At 41.8% G+C, this 15014-nt stretch overlaps 1 protein-coding gene across 4 annotated transcripts in view; it reads left to right on the forward strand.

The window, feature by feature from the left end:
- Positions 1–15014, forward strand: part of ELMO1 (engulfment and cell motility 1) — a 660529-nt gene that overhangs the window by 250891 nt on the left and 394624 nt on the right. For all 4 annotated transcript variants that reach the window (XM_006832125.1, XM_006832127.1, XM_006832126.1 and 1 more), the window contains one exon: positions 2879–2983. In XM_006832125.1, coding sequence (XP_006832188.1) covers positions 2879–2983 — 105 coding nt within the window. The remainder of the gene's footprint in view (positions 1–2878; positions 2984–15014) is intronic.

The raw sequence follows: 15014 nt of genomic DNA on the forward strand, positions 1-15014 counted from the left end.
ATGGGGACTCTTTCTTCCCTCACACACTCTTAAACTTAACTCCCCCTTGAAACCTTGTAAGCCAGTCACTTCATGCCTTTATCACCCCCTCATTTTAGGTAGCCAATATCTAAGTTTCTTGTCCCTTTCTACCCTGTGTAGAGAGAGGATAGCATTGATACTTGATATGAAGCTCCTTCTCTCTCTGTTGGTATTTAGAGCTACTACCTCCATAAGTGTAGGTCAAGTTCATCAAATTGTAGCAATTTATCCTCATTTCCTTTATCAAAAAAAAGAAATTTAAAAAAATCTTTCTCTAGTCATGTTTTATCAAGCCACCGAGGCTAGGTCAAATGAGTGCTATCTGCAAGTGTGGATATTCTTGTGCATCTCCCCTCACTTCATATCAGCTGGATGCTTCACTCTGAGCTCTAGCCCTCTGTGGCTATGTCCTTTTCCATGGGCTCAGGTGTCCCCAGGTCTCACCACACTTTGGACCAACCAGCCCTTCCTTTTGTCTTACATCTCCAGGTCAACGGAAGTCTATGGAACATGGTTGAACTTAGCCTATCTCTTCATTACTGCCTTTCCCCCTCTTCCACTCACCAGTAGACCAATGTGGTCATCAGCAAGCTTACATGCCTGCTCACGTGTTCCCTTTGAATTTCAGTCTTAGCGGGGGGACCCATGACTTCCTGACCATCACTTATCCCTTTATTATACAAATATGATTATAAGTGACATTTGTGGACTATTGGATAAGGGTGAATGAAAATCATTTTTCTAAATGCCAGAAGACATGTGCTTTGGTTGCATTTTTTTATAATTGCATCATTTCTGTCTGCTATATGTTTCTTCATGTCATTTATGTTTGCATGCTATTTGCAAAAATATGGTAATAAAAAGTATTCAGGAACGGCACAAATATGTTTTGTCTCATACAAATTACCTGGGTCATGAGGTTAAAAAATAAAACACCAGCGGCTTTCTTAACATCCTGCTAACGTAGGTTTCATCTTTTAAACATGGAAGAAAATGTGCATTCACTGAAATCCTTCACAGTTTAGATCTGAATTTTCTGCGTGATTCTGGATACTGTGGTAATTTGTGGTGGAGAGCTGCATGAGTCTCGGCAACAGGAGACTGGTATGTACGGAGCAGTGGTGTCAGTTGGTCAGGCATACACTTGCTTCGTAGTACTAGCAGGATCATATTTGCAAGGTCAAGTCAATATTCACAGTACTGGTGCACACATTCATGGACATGCACCCAAACCAACAACCCACTGCCGCTGAGTCAATTCTGGTTCATAGTGACCCAAGAGGACAGAGTAGAACTGTTCCTTATGAGGTTCCAAGACAATACATTTTTATGGGGCAGACAACCTCATTGTTCTCCTGCAGAGAGGCTGCTGGGCATAAACCACTCACTGTTAGCTTAGCAGCCTGATGCTTCTTTACCCACTGTGCCTTGGAAATGTGCAGAATGGGGAAAAGCTTGAGTTTCTCAGTGTGCCCATATATTCCAAGCTGAGATCGAACAGTCCTATCCTCTGCCTTCTTATTTCAGCTCTTGTACTATAAATGTGTCTTTTTTGTGATCTATTTATACCATGTTTCCTGCCTTTTTGTGTTCATTGTTGTTGTTGGTTTCACCGCTTAAATGCCCTCCAAGCATGGAGCTGAAGTGCTGTGTAGTGTGTTCCTAAGTGCAAACAGACTGTGATGTGCTTTACAGATAAAATATGTGTGTTCCGTAACCTTCATTGAGGCCTGAGTGATAGAGCTGTTGGCCTGAGGTTAATGTTAATGAACAACAAGGTATAAACAGAAGCATGCGTAAGACAAGTGTATTATGTAGCCACTAGTTGAGGAGACTGTTGTGACCAGAGGCTCAAGGGAACCTAACCCTGTTTTTGCAATGTTTCACTATTCACTAATTCAGTATTGCAGCAATTTTATGTAACGATACTACTGAAAATATTGAGAATCAACTGTATTTGAAACTATTGTCCAGTCTATGGTCTCGGCACTTTGTGTTCTGACCACTCCTTGAGAGGAGACTTGTCAGGGTGCTGTGGATATATGAACTGTATCAAGTATATCTGCTCAACAGGCTTATTGGTTACACAAACCTGTATGGTCCCCAAAGCCCACTGACAGGCGTGGCCTTAATGAACCCTTCTCCAAGGGAGGATGTGGAGGTAAAGGTACAGAGAGGTGAATGTCTTCCTAAGGGTCAGCTTTTACTTTAAATAGCAGAGGTGGGCTTTATCCTAGGTCATTCTTCTAAATACTGCTGGCTCCATAGCCACAGCCCCCTCAAACTCATTTCCATCAGTTTGAGTCTGACTCCTAGCAACCCCATAGGAGAGACTAGAATTGCCCTCTAGTCCTCCCAAGCTTGTAATCTTTACAAAAGCAGACAGTCACATCTTTCAGGTTAAAAGGCAAATGCTTTCAACCACTGCACCACCAGGGACCCTCTACTACAGCCAGGAGAAGTTACACCTTTGTGAAGGTTTCTTTGTCCCACGTGTATTTTCATTTTCGGTTGACTTTCTCACCCAAGGTATAAAAGCTGCTTTTGCCGAAACTATGTTGTTGTTATTACATGCTGTCGAGTTGGTTCCAACTCACAGTGACCCCAAATAGGGTTTCCAAGGAGCAGCCGGTGGGTTTGAACTGCCAACCTTGTGGTTTGCAGTCCAGTGCTGATCCTACAGCACCAGAGGTGTGCATAGAAACTCTCCCCCTACCATTCCTGTAGGTTAACACAGAGATAGGTAGTGCCATCCTTATTTGATTATGTGGGAGCTCACTGTGGGCTACTTTACCAGTGCTGATGGGTGAAATCCGCTGAAGAATTAATGCTGCTGCATATTTTGTTTTAATCCCAGAATCATGTGAACCCAGCGATGGACTTCACCCAGACTCCTCCTGGAATGTTAGCCCTAGACAATATGCTCTACTTCGCTAAGCACCACCAGGACGCCTACATCCGGGTAAGCAACCAAGCCCTGTCAGACTCTGCAAGGTTTTGACTGACATATATTCCCCAACATCTAAGTATGGAGAGACTACTGTGTGAGTAAATATAAATATAAAAACAGTATTTAAAATGTGGCCTCATATTTTTAGCTTTTATCACTTGGTGGTGGTGGTGGTTACATGACATGGAGTCGGTTCTGACTCATAGCAACTCTTTAAGTCTTTATGGGAGCAGAACGCCTCATCTTTCTCTTGTAGAACAGCTGGTAGTTTTGAACTATTGACCTTGAGATTAGCAGCCCGACTCATAACCACTATGCTACCAGAGCTCCTTATCAATTGTTGTTGTTAGGTGCCATCGAGTTGGTACTGACTCATAGCAAACTTGTGCACAGCAGAACGAAAACACTACCTGATCATCTCATTGGGGGTCTTCCTTTTTGTCTCTGACCCTCCACCTTACCAAACACGATATCCTTCTCCAGAGACTGGCCCCTCCTGACAATATGTCCAAAATAAGAGAGACAAAGTTTGGCCATCTTGGCCTCCAAGGAGCACTCTGGCTGCACTTCTTCCAACACAGATCTGTTGGCTCTTGGCACTTTCAATATTACCAATTAGTAAAATAGAAAGTAAAAAATTAAAGAACATAAATCTAGAGGACTGAAATGGGGATTTTAACGTAAAACATTTTTCTACGTTATGAAATTTTTAAAATGTAGCAGATACCAGAAAAATATAGTTCAATACTGACTTAAGGAAAAAGAGCTACACTTGAAAGACAAGGAACACAAATAAGCTTCTATCTACTTAACATGTTTTCCCTCAACAATAGAGAAGCCCCATTAGACTTACTCTCAAATGTATAAAAAGGTTCAGTATGACACTGTTTCTCTTCCGCTTACTAGTAGAATCTAGAATACCATGTTGTTGTTAGGCACTGCTTAGTTGCTTAGTTAATTCTGACTCATAACAGTCCATGCACAACAGAACGAAACACCGCCCTGTCTTGTGCCATCCTTACAATTGTTCTATTTGAATTCATTCCTGTTGCCACTGTGTCAATCCATCTCATTGAGGGTCTTCCTCATTTTTAGAAGGAAGACCCTCCACTTTTTTCCTCCACTTTACCAAGCATGACATCCTTCTCCAGGGACTGGTCCCTCCTGATAACATATTCAATGTTATGTTAAGTGTTGTCAAGTTGGTTCCAACTCATAGAGACCCTGTTTAGGGTTTTTTAGGAGCTTCTGGTAAGTTTGTACTGCCGACTTTGTGATTCTCAGTCCACAGTATGAATAAGATAAATAAAAAGGAAAGTAGAGGCTAGGAGAGAAAATACCTTTTCTCATTTTGTAGCTGTTGTTGTTAAGTACCACTGGACTCTTTTCATTTCATAGTGACCCCATATGACAGAGCAAATCTGCCCCATAATGTTTTCTAGCCTCTCATCTTTACAGAAGAACAGCCCTAGGTATTGTTCTCACATAGTTGCTGGGTGGGTTTGAACTGCCAACCTTTCAGTTAGTAACCAAGTTCTTAAGCATTGCACTACAAGGCCAGCTCTGGTAGCTTAGTTGTTACGAATCCGGCTGCTAACCGCAAGGTCAGCAGTGTGAAACTACCAGCTGTTCCACAGGAGAAAGATGAGGCTTTCTGCTTCCGTAAAGATTTACAGCCTCGGAAACCCTGTACAGGGTCGCTATGGGTCAGAACCGACTCGAAGGCACTTAACAACAACAACAACAGATTAGTTTGTGGGTGGAGCAGGTAGAAGTAGAGACCACTTGTTTTCTTTGTGAAATTAAAGATGCCATCGGCTGATTGGACTGAACAGGTGTGAGAAAGCCAATATGTGACTCCAAAGGGAGCCCAGATTGAGGGGTGGAAACGGTAGGTTCAAGATTGGGACTGAGAAGGACATGAGTAAAGGGGGCAAGGAAATTTAAGAGGAATGGACAGATGAGTGGTTAACATGATGGTTAGCTATAAGCTTAGAAAATACTTGATGAACGAATTTCCTGAAGTAGGACAATTGAGACCAAAGATAACAGTACTATCTGTTGTTGCTGTTAAATGCTGTCAAGTTTGGTTCCGACCCATAGCAACCCTGTATATGGTTTCCGAGGTACTGCTGGTAAACTTGAACCACGAACTTCGTGGATCAAACTGACTTTGAAAGTCTAGCGCATTAACCCACTGCTGGAGTCCCCTTGATGGCTCTGGTTTCCAGGAAACCAGCACTCAGGCCCTGCTGCTGCTATAAATGTGGGTTACAATGATTCCTCCGGTCTGGGCTAATGTTTTTTTTTTTCCCCCTACTAAACAAGGGAAATTGATTCTCAGTCATTTGGGGGGCAGTATCTTCCCAGGGTAGGGGAGGCATTTGGAACTGTGTATGTTTTATTTGCTTGTCACCATTTCTAGTAAAGTGCTACTGGTCCATTCCTATAATGCAGGGAACCGTTGCTCACAATGAAGATTTGTTCCACCTTGCACAGGCTCCCTTAGAAACATGTTGTGCCCTAGCTGAGTCCTCAGGTGGTGGTGTGCCATGGAGTTGGTTCTGACTCAGCTACCCTGTATGGGGTTTCTGAGGCTGTAAATCTTTATGGGAGCAGAAAACCTTATCTTTCTCCCGCAGAGCGGCTGTGGATTCCAACTGTTGCTGACCTTGAGGTTAACAGCCCAACTCATAACCCACTATGTTACCAGGGCTCCTTGTGAAACACTGTATTTAAATGTATGTGGTTTATACATATACAATTTAGAATGTTTCAACCTATTCTGAAATATTATTTGCAAATTGATTACTTACAGAATTATTTAGTCATTTCTGTGAAAGATTTGGGATCAAGTCTTTGGTCAGAGAAATGGTGCCTTCTATTAGAAAATTGTTTTTCCATAAAAGCTTAATTTGGTTTCTATGTGTATACATTTCTTTCACAACACTTTTTTCACCCCCTAGGAATGTATTCGGCTCTCATAATAAGAAAATTAATAGTTCTGAGATAATCTTGTAGAATAGCCTTGGAGAGTTGAGCGTGAAAAGCAGAAACTAACTAGAAATTGAATTTAGCACTGATTAATGTTTGTGGATACATGTTTCTAAAATTACAGCTTATTGATGCTGAATGTATTGTTAATTGCATGAGAAGCATATGGCTCCTGAAAAGTAATTCAGTGTTTTAAGCTCATTTTCCTCAACGTGTTCTCTAAACCGTTGTAAATGAAACTAATACCATGGGAACGGATAGAACTTTATATCTGATGAGGACTTAAAAGAAAAACCTATTTGTGAAGGAAAGGGTGGCCCTTTTTGTCCACTTGTGTTTCCTTTGTTAATGAGTCCTATAATTGCGACTTCTTTATTATTTCTTCAAATGTGTTCTTTTCCTATGCTTTCTGTATATAATCTGATTTGGGGTAATAATGGACATTTGAAGCTCTTTGCATGAAGGGATAGGATCAGTGGATCATAGGTGAAATCTGAGTCTTTCTGGAAGGAAGTTTTGAGGTGACTATGAAAATACCTGTCTATTGGAGCCAGGGTGATGTCATCCCAGAGAGTTATGGTCGGAGCTTAATGGTCTGTTCTGAAATCTAGAAGGCTTCATTGATTACAATTATATTTTGATAAAATTTTCTTTTTTTCGTTTTTGACTGGGTAATTCTCCTCCTCTATGAATGCAATTATTATTTGAGTGTTTGTAACCTTCATTGGATGCATGCTTATTCTGTTCTTGAATATAACCTCACCATTCACTTAATTTGTCAGTTCAACTTATATTTGAGAGTGTTAGAAGGAATTGTAAAACACACATGAATGCACACACATGTTGCCTCACAGCCTACCTCGAACCCTTAACCACTTTGTAGCCATAGTCTTCTAGGGTGGCCTCTTACTTTGTATTCTAACCCACTTTCCACTCACAGTTTGCCTCTGTTGACCAAGGTTTTAGCCCCACCACTTCCCAGAAACTGATCTCCCATCAATGACAACAGTCTTACACAAGAGAAGGGATGGTTGTCGGAACTAGGCTAGTGGCCATTTCCTGAGAGAGAAGTAGTTTGAATCAAAGGATATTTTGTAACTAAAGTAATCTGGACTCTGTCTAAGAGAAAGGGAGACTTCTGACTTCAGCCACTGAGTGGAGGATGATGTCATTAATGAACTAGATCATGCAGGTCTGTGAGGGCAGTCATTTAGACACAACCAGACCCTTATGTGCACATGGACCATCTGTCCAGACTGAGATGTCTAAAAGCCTGAGAAAGATGGTCAGCAGAGCTCAAACCCATATTCCACCGTGATAGTCAAACTCTTATGTTGCACTTCCTTAAAATTGCCCATGTGCATCCCCTCCAGTCTGTTCATCTGGATTGTTGTAACTTCCAGCTAAAGTCTGACACTTTCGAACCCACCTTCTATTCCAACTGTAGCTTGATCTGTCCAAAACAGAGTTCAGCACCTTTTCAGGACCACTCCCAGCCCCAAGTGTCGACCTCTCTGGCTTTATTATCTCTTATTACTCAGGTCCCTTTCTCCCTCTTCCACCGTCTCCTCTGCCACCATATTGCTCCTTTATCCCTAACCACATCAGGCAGTTCAACACTGTTCACACTATTCTTTTTGCTTGAATATCCATCCCACACCGTCTTCCTATTGAATAGCACTCACAGCAAAGATCATCTTTTCTTTGAAAAAGATTTCCTGACCCTCTACCTGGACCACTCCCTCAGTCCTTTTGGTACCTGGTATTCTTGCCAGCTCCAAATTATGACAACCTTACCTACAGCAGAACGAATCTTAGCTTGGTCGTGTGTCATCTTCATGATCTTGGGTATATGTGAGTTCACTGATGTGGTCATTGGATCAGTCCATTGTATTGAGGGTTTTCCTCATTTTTATTGGCCCTCGTCTTAATAGGCATGATGTCTTTGTCTAGTAGCTGGTCTTTCCTGATGACTTGTTTGTATTGGACAATTTTCTGTTATGATCCATGGAGTTTTCATTGACAAATCTCCAGAGAAAGATCACCAGGCTTTTCTTACTTGTCTCTTTTAGTCTGGAAGCTTCACTGAAACCTGTCCACCACAGGTGGCCCTGCTGGCTTTCAAAAGATTGCTGTTGCCATAGTTTCTAGCATCTTAGCAAAATGTCAGCTGCAAGAGCATGACACAGTGTAACCTGTGCATGTTTAAACTTTAATTCTTTTAATGTCTTATAACTTTATTTACTGTCTGTCTCACTAACTGACTGCAGACTCATTGAGAAAGGCACCATGATTCATTTATATTCCTGGTCCCTGGTACAGTATGTGGCGTAGACTCTAATAATTTCTTGTTAATTAAGTAAATATTTCCTTTTTTTTTTTTTTTTTCAGGTAGCTTCTTGCCAGTAATTGATTATTATTATTATTATTATTATTATTATTATTATTTTAAACATCAAAGAATCATGACTTTCTATCCTTTGGATAATAATGTTGCTATTAAAACAACAACAACAACAAAACATCTCACTGCCATTTAGTCAGTTCTGACTCACAGCGACCCTGCATATGGTTTCCTAAGCTGTAAATCCTTACAGGATCACACAGCCTCATCTTTCTCCTGAGGAGCAGTTGGTGGGTTAGTAGTCCAGTGCTTATCATACAGTGCCATTGTTTTTAAGTGTTGTCAAGTTATTTCTGACTTATACTGGCCCTGTATGGGGTTTCCAAGGAGTGGCTGATGGGTTTGAACCGCCAACCATCCAGTTAGCAGTCCAGTGTTCATCCTACAGCGCCACACCAGTGTTGTATGTTGTTAAATGCTGTCAAATCGGCTCTGACTCATAGTGACTCTATAGAGTTTCCGAGAAGCAGCTGTTAAATCTGAACTGCCAACCTTACTGTTCAAACGAAACTTGCAGTCCAGTGCTTATCCTACAGAGCCACACCAAGACTTAGTTGGTATCAATTCCCACTCACGGTGACCTCTTAGGAATATGTACAGAGTAGAACTGTTTCATAAGGCTTTCAAGAATGTGACCTTTCAGAAGCCTTGCTACTCAAGTGCCTCTAAGTGGGTTTGAACTGCCAACCTTTTGATTAGTAATATAATCCAATACTTAACCATTTGGGCCACCAGGGACTCCTCCTGAGCAGTTAGAAAAATATGTATGTGTTTTGTGTGTGGTGCTTTTTTTTTTTTTTAACTTTTTGTTGTGACTTGAGTAAGGGTTGACAGACACATCATCAGTTTTACATTCAACAAATCTTACACTTTGTTTCATCTCAATGATTGTCAACAAATCCTACACTTTGTTTCATCACAGTGATTGTAATGCCCTCCATGCAACAACCCACATCCTCCCTGTGATTTTTGTTTTCCTTCTACCTTCCTTTCCCTCCCTTTTCAACTTTGTCCTCAGGTAAATGTTGCCCTTTTGATCTTGAATGGTTGACCATTACATGCCAAGCATACCTTACTAGTGTTGTTGTCCTTCCTATATACTTTCTTCCTATATATGTATCTACTGCTTCACTAAAAACTGGGCCACAAGGGTGAGTACTGTTCCACACCTGAAGGGTGGCCCAGGGCCATAGTTTTGAGTTTCTCCAATCTCTTTCTGATCAATAACGCTGGCCTTTTTTTTTTAAATATAATTTTGAGTTTTGTTCCACATTTTCTCTGACTCTATCCAAAACCTTCTAATATCATCAGAAAGGTATCCTTTTACAAGATTGATTTATTGTCAGACAACCTGATTTTCCATGTACTATTTGAATACACTCTTGTAACTATGTACTAATGAAAACACTGGGTATAATTGAATTACTCCACACTTGGATGGGCCCAGAACAAGAAGAGAAATTGCAAATCTGAGCATCCCACTGTGTGTGTAGTAAAATCTGGAGGCATAGCATGATTTCAGACTTGTGAGTTTATTTACTCTGGGTATAATTGCTTTGACTTTTTCTGAAGATGCTGTGCTCCCTAGCTCCTCCACCGAGGGAGCCACACCACGTTCTCATGAAGAAGAGACAGGTGGAGGGAGGTCCTGGGCTCGCTGCCAGGATCCTGCTGCCATTGTTTCAGAGACAGTATAATAGTACGGAGCTCAATGTATTATATGGGTTTTGTTTTGCTTTTTCCCCTTTGCCTAGAATGGAAGAAAGAGACTTAGTGTTTCAGTTGGAAATAAAACCTTTAGACATGGAACATTAAACTCTTGTTATACTTAATAATTTACTAGGAACTACAAACTTCCTCTCTCATACTCTGGACATATTGTCAGGAGGGACCAGTCACTGGAGAAGGATATCATGTTTGGTAGGGTGGAGGGTCAGAGGAAAAGAGGAAGACGCCCAGCAGGATGGATTGGCAAAGTGGCAGCATCAGTGGGCTCAAGCGTGGCAATGATAGTGAGGTTGGCCCAGGATCGGACAGTGTTTCGTTCTGTTGTGCATAAGGTCGCTGTGAGTCAGCACCTAACAACAACAACAACAACACAACCACTGAGAAGTCCTGGTATGGTGTTGAATAAGCACTGGACTGCAAGCCACAAAGTTGGCAGTTAAAATTCACTAACCACTCCTTGAAAACCTTATACAGGGACACTATGGGTCAGAACCCGTTCAATGTACTTAACAACAGCAGCTACTGAGGTACTCAAATGACTTTAATTTTCATTTAGCTCAAACCTGTGCTGGCCATTATGAGGTCCATCTTTTGGCTGCAATGCAGGAAGTAAGTGCAAACCATGGAAAGGTCTAAGTAGGAAGTGCATTATTTAAAAGACTTAGGAAAGAGTTAAAATGGAAAAGACAGTTGGGTTCAAGATACAGTAATTCTATATGCTAATATTCCATTTCCCCATTTGATAAGGAAAAATGAATAACTAGTGTGGGTTAGCCAACATGCTCGTCAGTCTTTAACCCTATGAATCAAACACTGACACTACCATGGTTTAATCTTTGGTAGCATAGTGGTTACGAGCTGAGCTGCGGACCTCACAGTCAGCAGTTCAAAACTACCAGCAGTTCCGCGGGAGAAAAATGAGGCTTTCTGCTCCCGTAAAGATTTACAGCCTCGGAAACCCTGTACAGGGTTGCTATGGGTCGGAACCAACTCGACGGCACATAACAACAACAACAACAACAACAACAACCATGTTTTAGTCCTGATGAGGCACTGTCCTGATGAGGCACTGGAGGATAAGCACTGGACCCCAAGGTTAGCAGTTCGAACCCACTCCTCAGGAGAAAGATGATGCTTTCTGTTCCCACAAAGATTTAAGAGCCTTGGAAAACCTCTACAGGGTCTATGAGGTAGAACCAACTCCATGGCACTTAATAACAGCAACAAGTGGCACAAGGGCTAAGTGCTTGACTGTGAAACAAAAAGTTGGTAGTTCAAACCCATCCAGCTCCTCCACAGTAGGTAGACTTGACAATCTACTTTGTTGTTGTTAAGTGCCGACTAGTGAGTTCTAACTCATAGAGATACTGTGTAGACTTTCCGTGAATGGCTGGTGAGTTTGAACTGTCAACCTTGCAGATCAAATCAATCTTAAGGTTGAGTGCTTATCCTATGGCACCACACCCTAAGAAACCCCATAGGGAAATTCTATTCTGTCACATGGGGTAACTATCTGTTAAAAACTGGCTCAACAGCGCCCAACCACAGCCTCCATTCTCTAGATTCCGGCAGCGTGAGGTTCCACTAGGTTAACAGTCTGTAGTAAGACACTGGAATTTGAGCTTTGGGTTTTGGATTCCAAATCTCAGGATCATGCCAGTTCTTCAGCCTCCTGTCTCTGGGCTTGCAGTTGGTTGGCACCATAGTGCTGTCTTTCTGGACTTGGAGGGCAAGGAGGGAGAATGAAATGGAGAAGCATGGGGAATATTCGTATTCAGTTAAGATCTTGATAAATCTAGCCTGGTCAGAAGCCTTTCTTAAAAGTGAGTGTGGCAACACCTCTTGGGTTTTTTTTGTTGTTGTTAAGTGCTGTCGAAACGGTTCTGACTCATAGTGACACTGTATAGCAACAAGGTCGAACTGACAACCTTGTGGTTAGCAGTTCAGTGCTTATCCTATAGTGCCACACCAGGACTTTATATATAATATTTTTGTTGTTTTTAAGTGCCTTACAGCATCATATTGTCTTTATTAAATTGTAAATCATCTGAAGACCAAAAGTGACTTTTACATGTATATCACCGTAATAGGAGACGAAACATTTGGAGTTCTGGTGTGGCACTGCGGATTAATGTGCCAGACTGCAAAGTCATTTGAACCAGAAGGTGGGTGGTTCAAGCTCGCTCAGAAACCCTATACAAGGTCGCTATGAGTTGGAACCGACTCGACGGCACTTAACAACAACAACAAGAGGAGACATTTGATGGACACTCAGGCAATGTTTATTTAAAGGAATACATAAGCCATATCAAGCTGTGACAATTTGTTGATTTCAGGCGTGGTATCAGAGGTGGTCACATAAGAGGTGGCATGCAGAAGAGTTCGAGAAGCTCGGGGGAGATTCTGAATCTACCTCTCTGGCCTTCATCTCCTTCTCATCTTTACAGCCACAGAAACATGCTTTAATATGATTCTTTTTTTGTTGTTGAGTGGAATGAGCGGGGGAGACATTAGGAGATTTCAGAAATGCGAGTAGCTACTATTTGGATAAGGAACTCTGGTAGCGTAGTGGTTACGAATCGGGCTGCGAACCTTAAGGTCAGCAGTTCGAAACTACCAGCTGTTCCATGGGAGAAAGGTGAGGACTTCTGCTCCCAAAAAGATTTACAGCCTTGGAAACGCTGTACAGGGTTGCTATGAGTCGGAACCAACTCCACGGCACATAACCACCACCACCACTATTAGGATATAAGGCAGTGGTGGTTCAGTGTGGCAGTTGAAACCCACTAGCTGCTCCTTGGAAACCATACACAGGGTCGCTATGGGTTGGACTGATGCAGTGGCATTTAGCAACACTACATATGGGATATTGAGGGCTCCGTTCTCCACCAGCGCCACTCATGAATAATCACCACTCATCATGTTGCTATGATGCTGAACAAATTTTGACGGCACTTCTAGAATAAGACAGGCTAGGAAGAAAGAGCTGGCAATCTGTTTCTGAATATCAGTCAACAGAAACCCTGTGAATCACAAAGGAACATTGTCCAATCTGCAACTGATCTCGAGGCTGGCATAGGACTCAGCCAGTGTCCCATTCGACTGTGCCTGACTCTGTGGCAACCAGTGACTATTAGGGTGGGAATCTGTTAGTCTTCGTTTTCACAATACAAAAACTCAACTGCAAGTATACAGGATGAAGGATGTTTGAATGAGGCTTAGGTCTGTCTACATATGAGTGAAAATTCAAAACAACAGTGGTGTCAACAATACAGATGTTATCTTTCCCTGGTGTGAAGGAATTCAGAGGTAGAGTATTTAAGGTTGGTGTGGGGCCTTTGTGAAGTTGTTAACGACCCAGACTGCTTCTGTGTTGTTTGTTGTGCCACTGTTCTCAGCTAGCAGTTCAATATGATAATTCAGACTTCAGCTGTCAAGTCTACATGCTGGCCTGGTGTGTGTTGGGTGGAAGGGGACTCGATGAAGAGGATCACGCCTTCCAATAACAGAAGTTGCTCAGAATCCTCTCATTGGTATCCCACGTACCAGACCAGAAGGTCCCTGAGTGATGTAAATGGCAACCCTATGGAAGAAAGACCTGGAAATGTGCAACAATATAAGACAAGTGTATAACATGTTTCTATATTACTTGTCTCTTTTCCAGAGAGTAAAAATGTTGATTAAACATACACCCAGAAACCAAAGACAGTGCATGTCTCTTAGGTGCTAGGAAGCATCGAACTGAAGGGAGAACATTTCTTTCAGCATTCACATTCTTTGGTTGCTCTATTCGGGAACTATTCTCAAACTTCTTTATTTGCCAACCTGTGGATTTGATGGTGAAGCAGACAGAGTTTAGTCTTGGTGTGGTGCTGCAGATTAATGCCCTGGACTGCACGGTTGGTTTGAACTGCAAGGTTGGTGGTTCTAACTCAGCAGCCTCTCCTTGGAAACTGTATACAGGGCCAGTGTGAGTTACAACCGACTCGATGGCACTTACCAACAACGACAAAAACAACAAGTTCTGAGCTCGTACAAGAAAACAGAAAAACAAGCAGGTACAAAGAGTAGATTTTTTTTTGACTGGGAAGGAAGGTAGAGAGCTTCTTGTTTCCTTCTGAGTTTTTGGATATACTCAGTACAAGTCAGTAAAACCTTTGCTTGATGGTTTTTGTTTTTGTTTTTCACAGCATATTAATGAGGTAAATATTTCACCAGATTCTAAATTATCAGATTGCATGTTTGTGTTAGAGTCTTGGTGTGGCGCTGTGCAATAACCACTGGACACAAAGTCGGTTTGAATGGAAAGGACGGTGGTTCAAACTCACCAGGTGCTTCTCGGAAGCCCTATGCAGGGTCACTATGAGCCAGAATCAGTTCAACAGCACTAAACAACAATATAACTATATCAAAACCACTCAGGGTTTGCTTTATTGCCCAGTGGCCTCATTCTAAACAAACATACTACTTCTTTAAAAATATGTATGTAAAAACTTTTTTGTGGTGAAAATATACATTAAAAGTATGCCACCTGCAAGGAGCTCTGGTAGCATAGTGGTTACGAATTGGGCTGCTAATCTCATGGTCAGCAGTTTGAAACTACCAGCTGTTCCGCGGGAGAAAGATGAAGCTTTCTGCTCCTGTAAAGACTTACAGCCTCGGAAACCCTGTACGTGGTCGGCTATGAGTTGGAACCGACTCCACGGCACATAACAACAACAACAATTTTTAGATGTACAATTTAAAACATGGTGATTATATCATTCAAGGCATGCAACCATTATAAGCCTTTCCCAAATCAGTTGTACTTACTTTGACAAGTCTAATGCTTGGTCAGTATGGAAAAGAATAAACTATCCTTTTGGATGTTTTATTTGGTGTGATAGGCGCTCTCTCTCTCTCTCTCTCTCTCTCTAT

Source organism: Chrysochloris asiatica, unplaced genomic scaffold (genome assembly GCF_000296735.1).
Source record: "Chrysochloris asiatica unplaced genomic scaffold, ChrAsi1.0 scaffold00006, whole genome shotgun sequence".
Classification (NCBI taxonomy): domain Eukaryota; kingdom Metazoa; phylum Chordata; class Mammalia; order Afrosoricida; family Chrysochloridae; genus Chrysochloris; species Chrysochloris asiatica.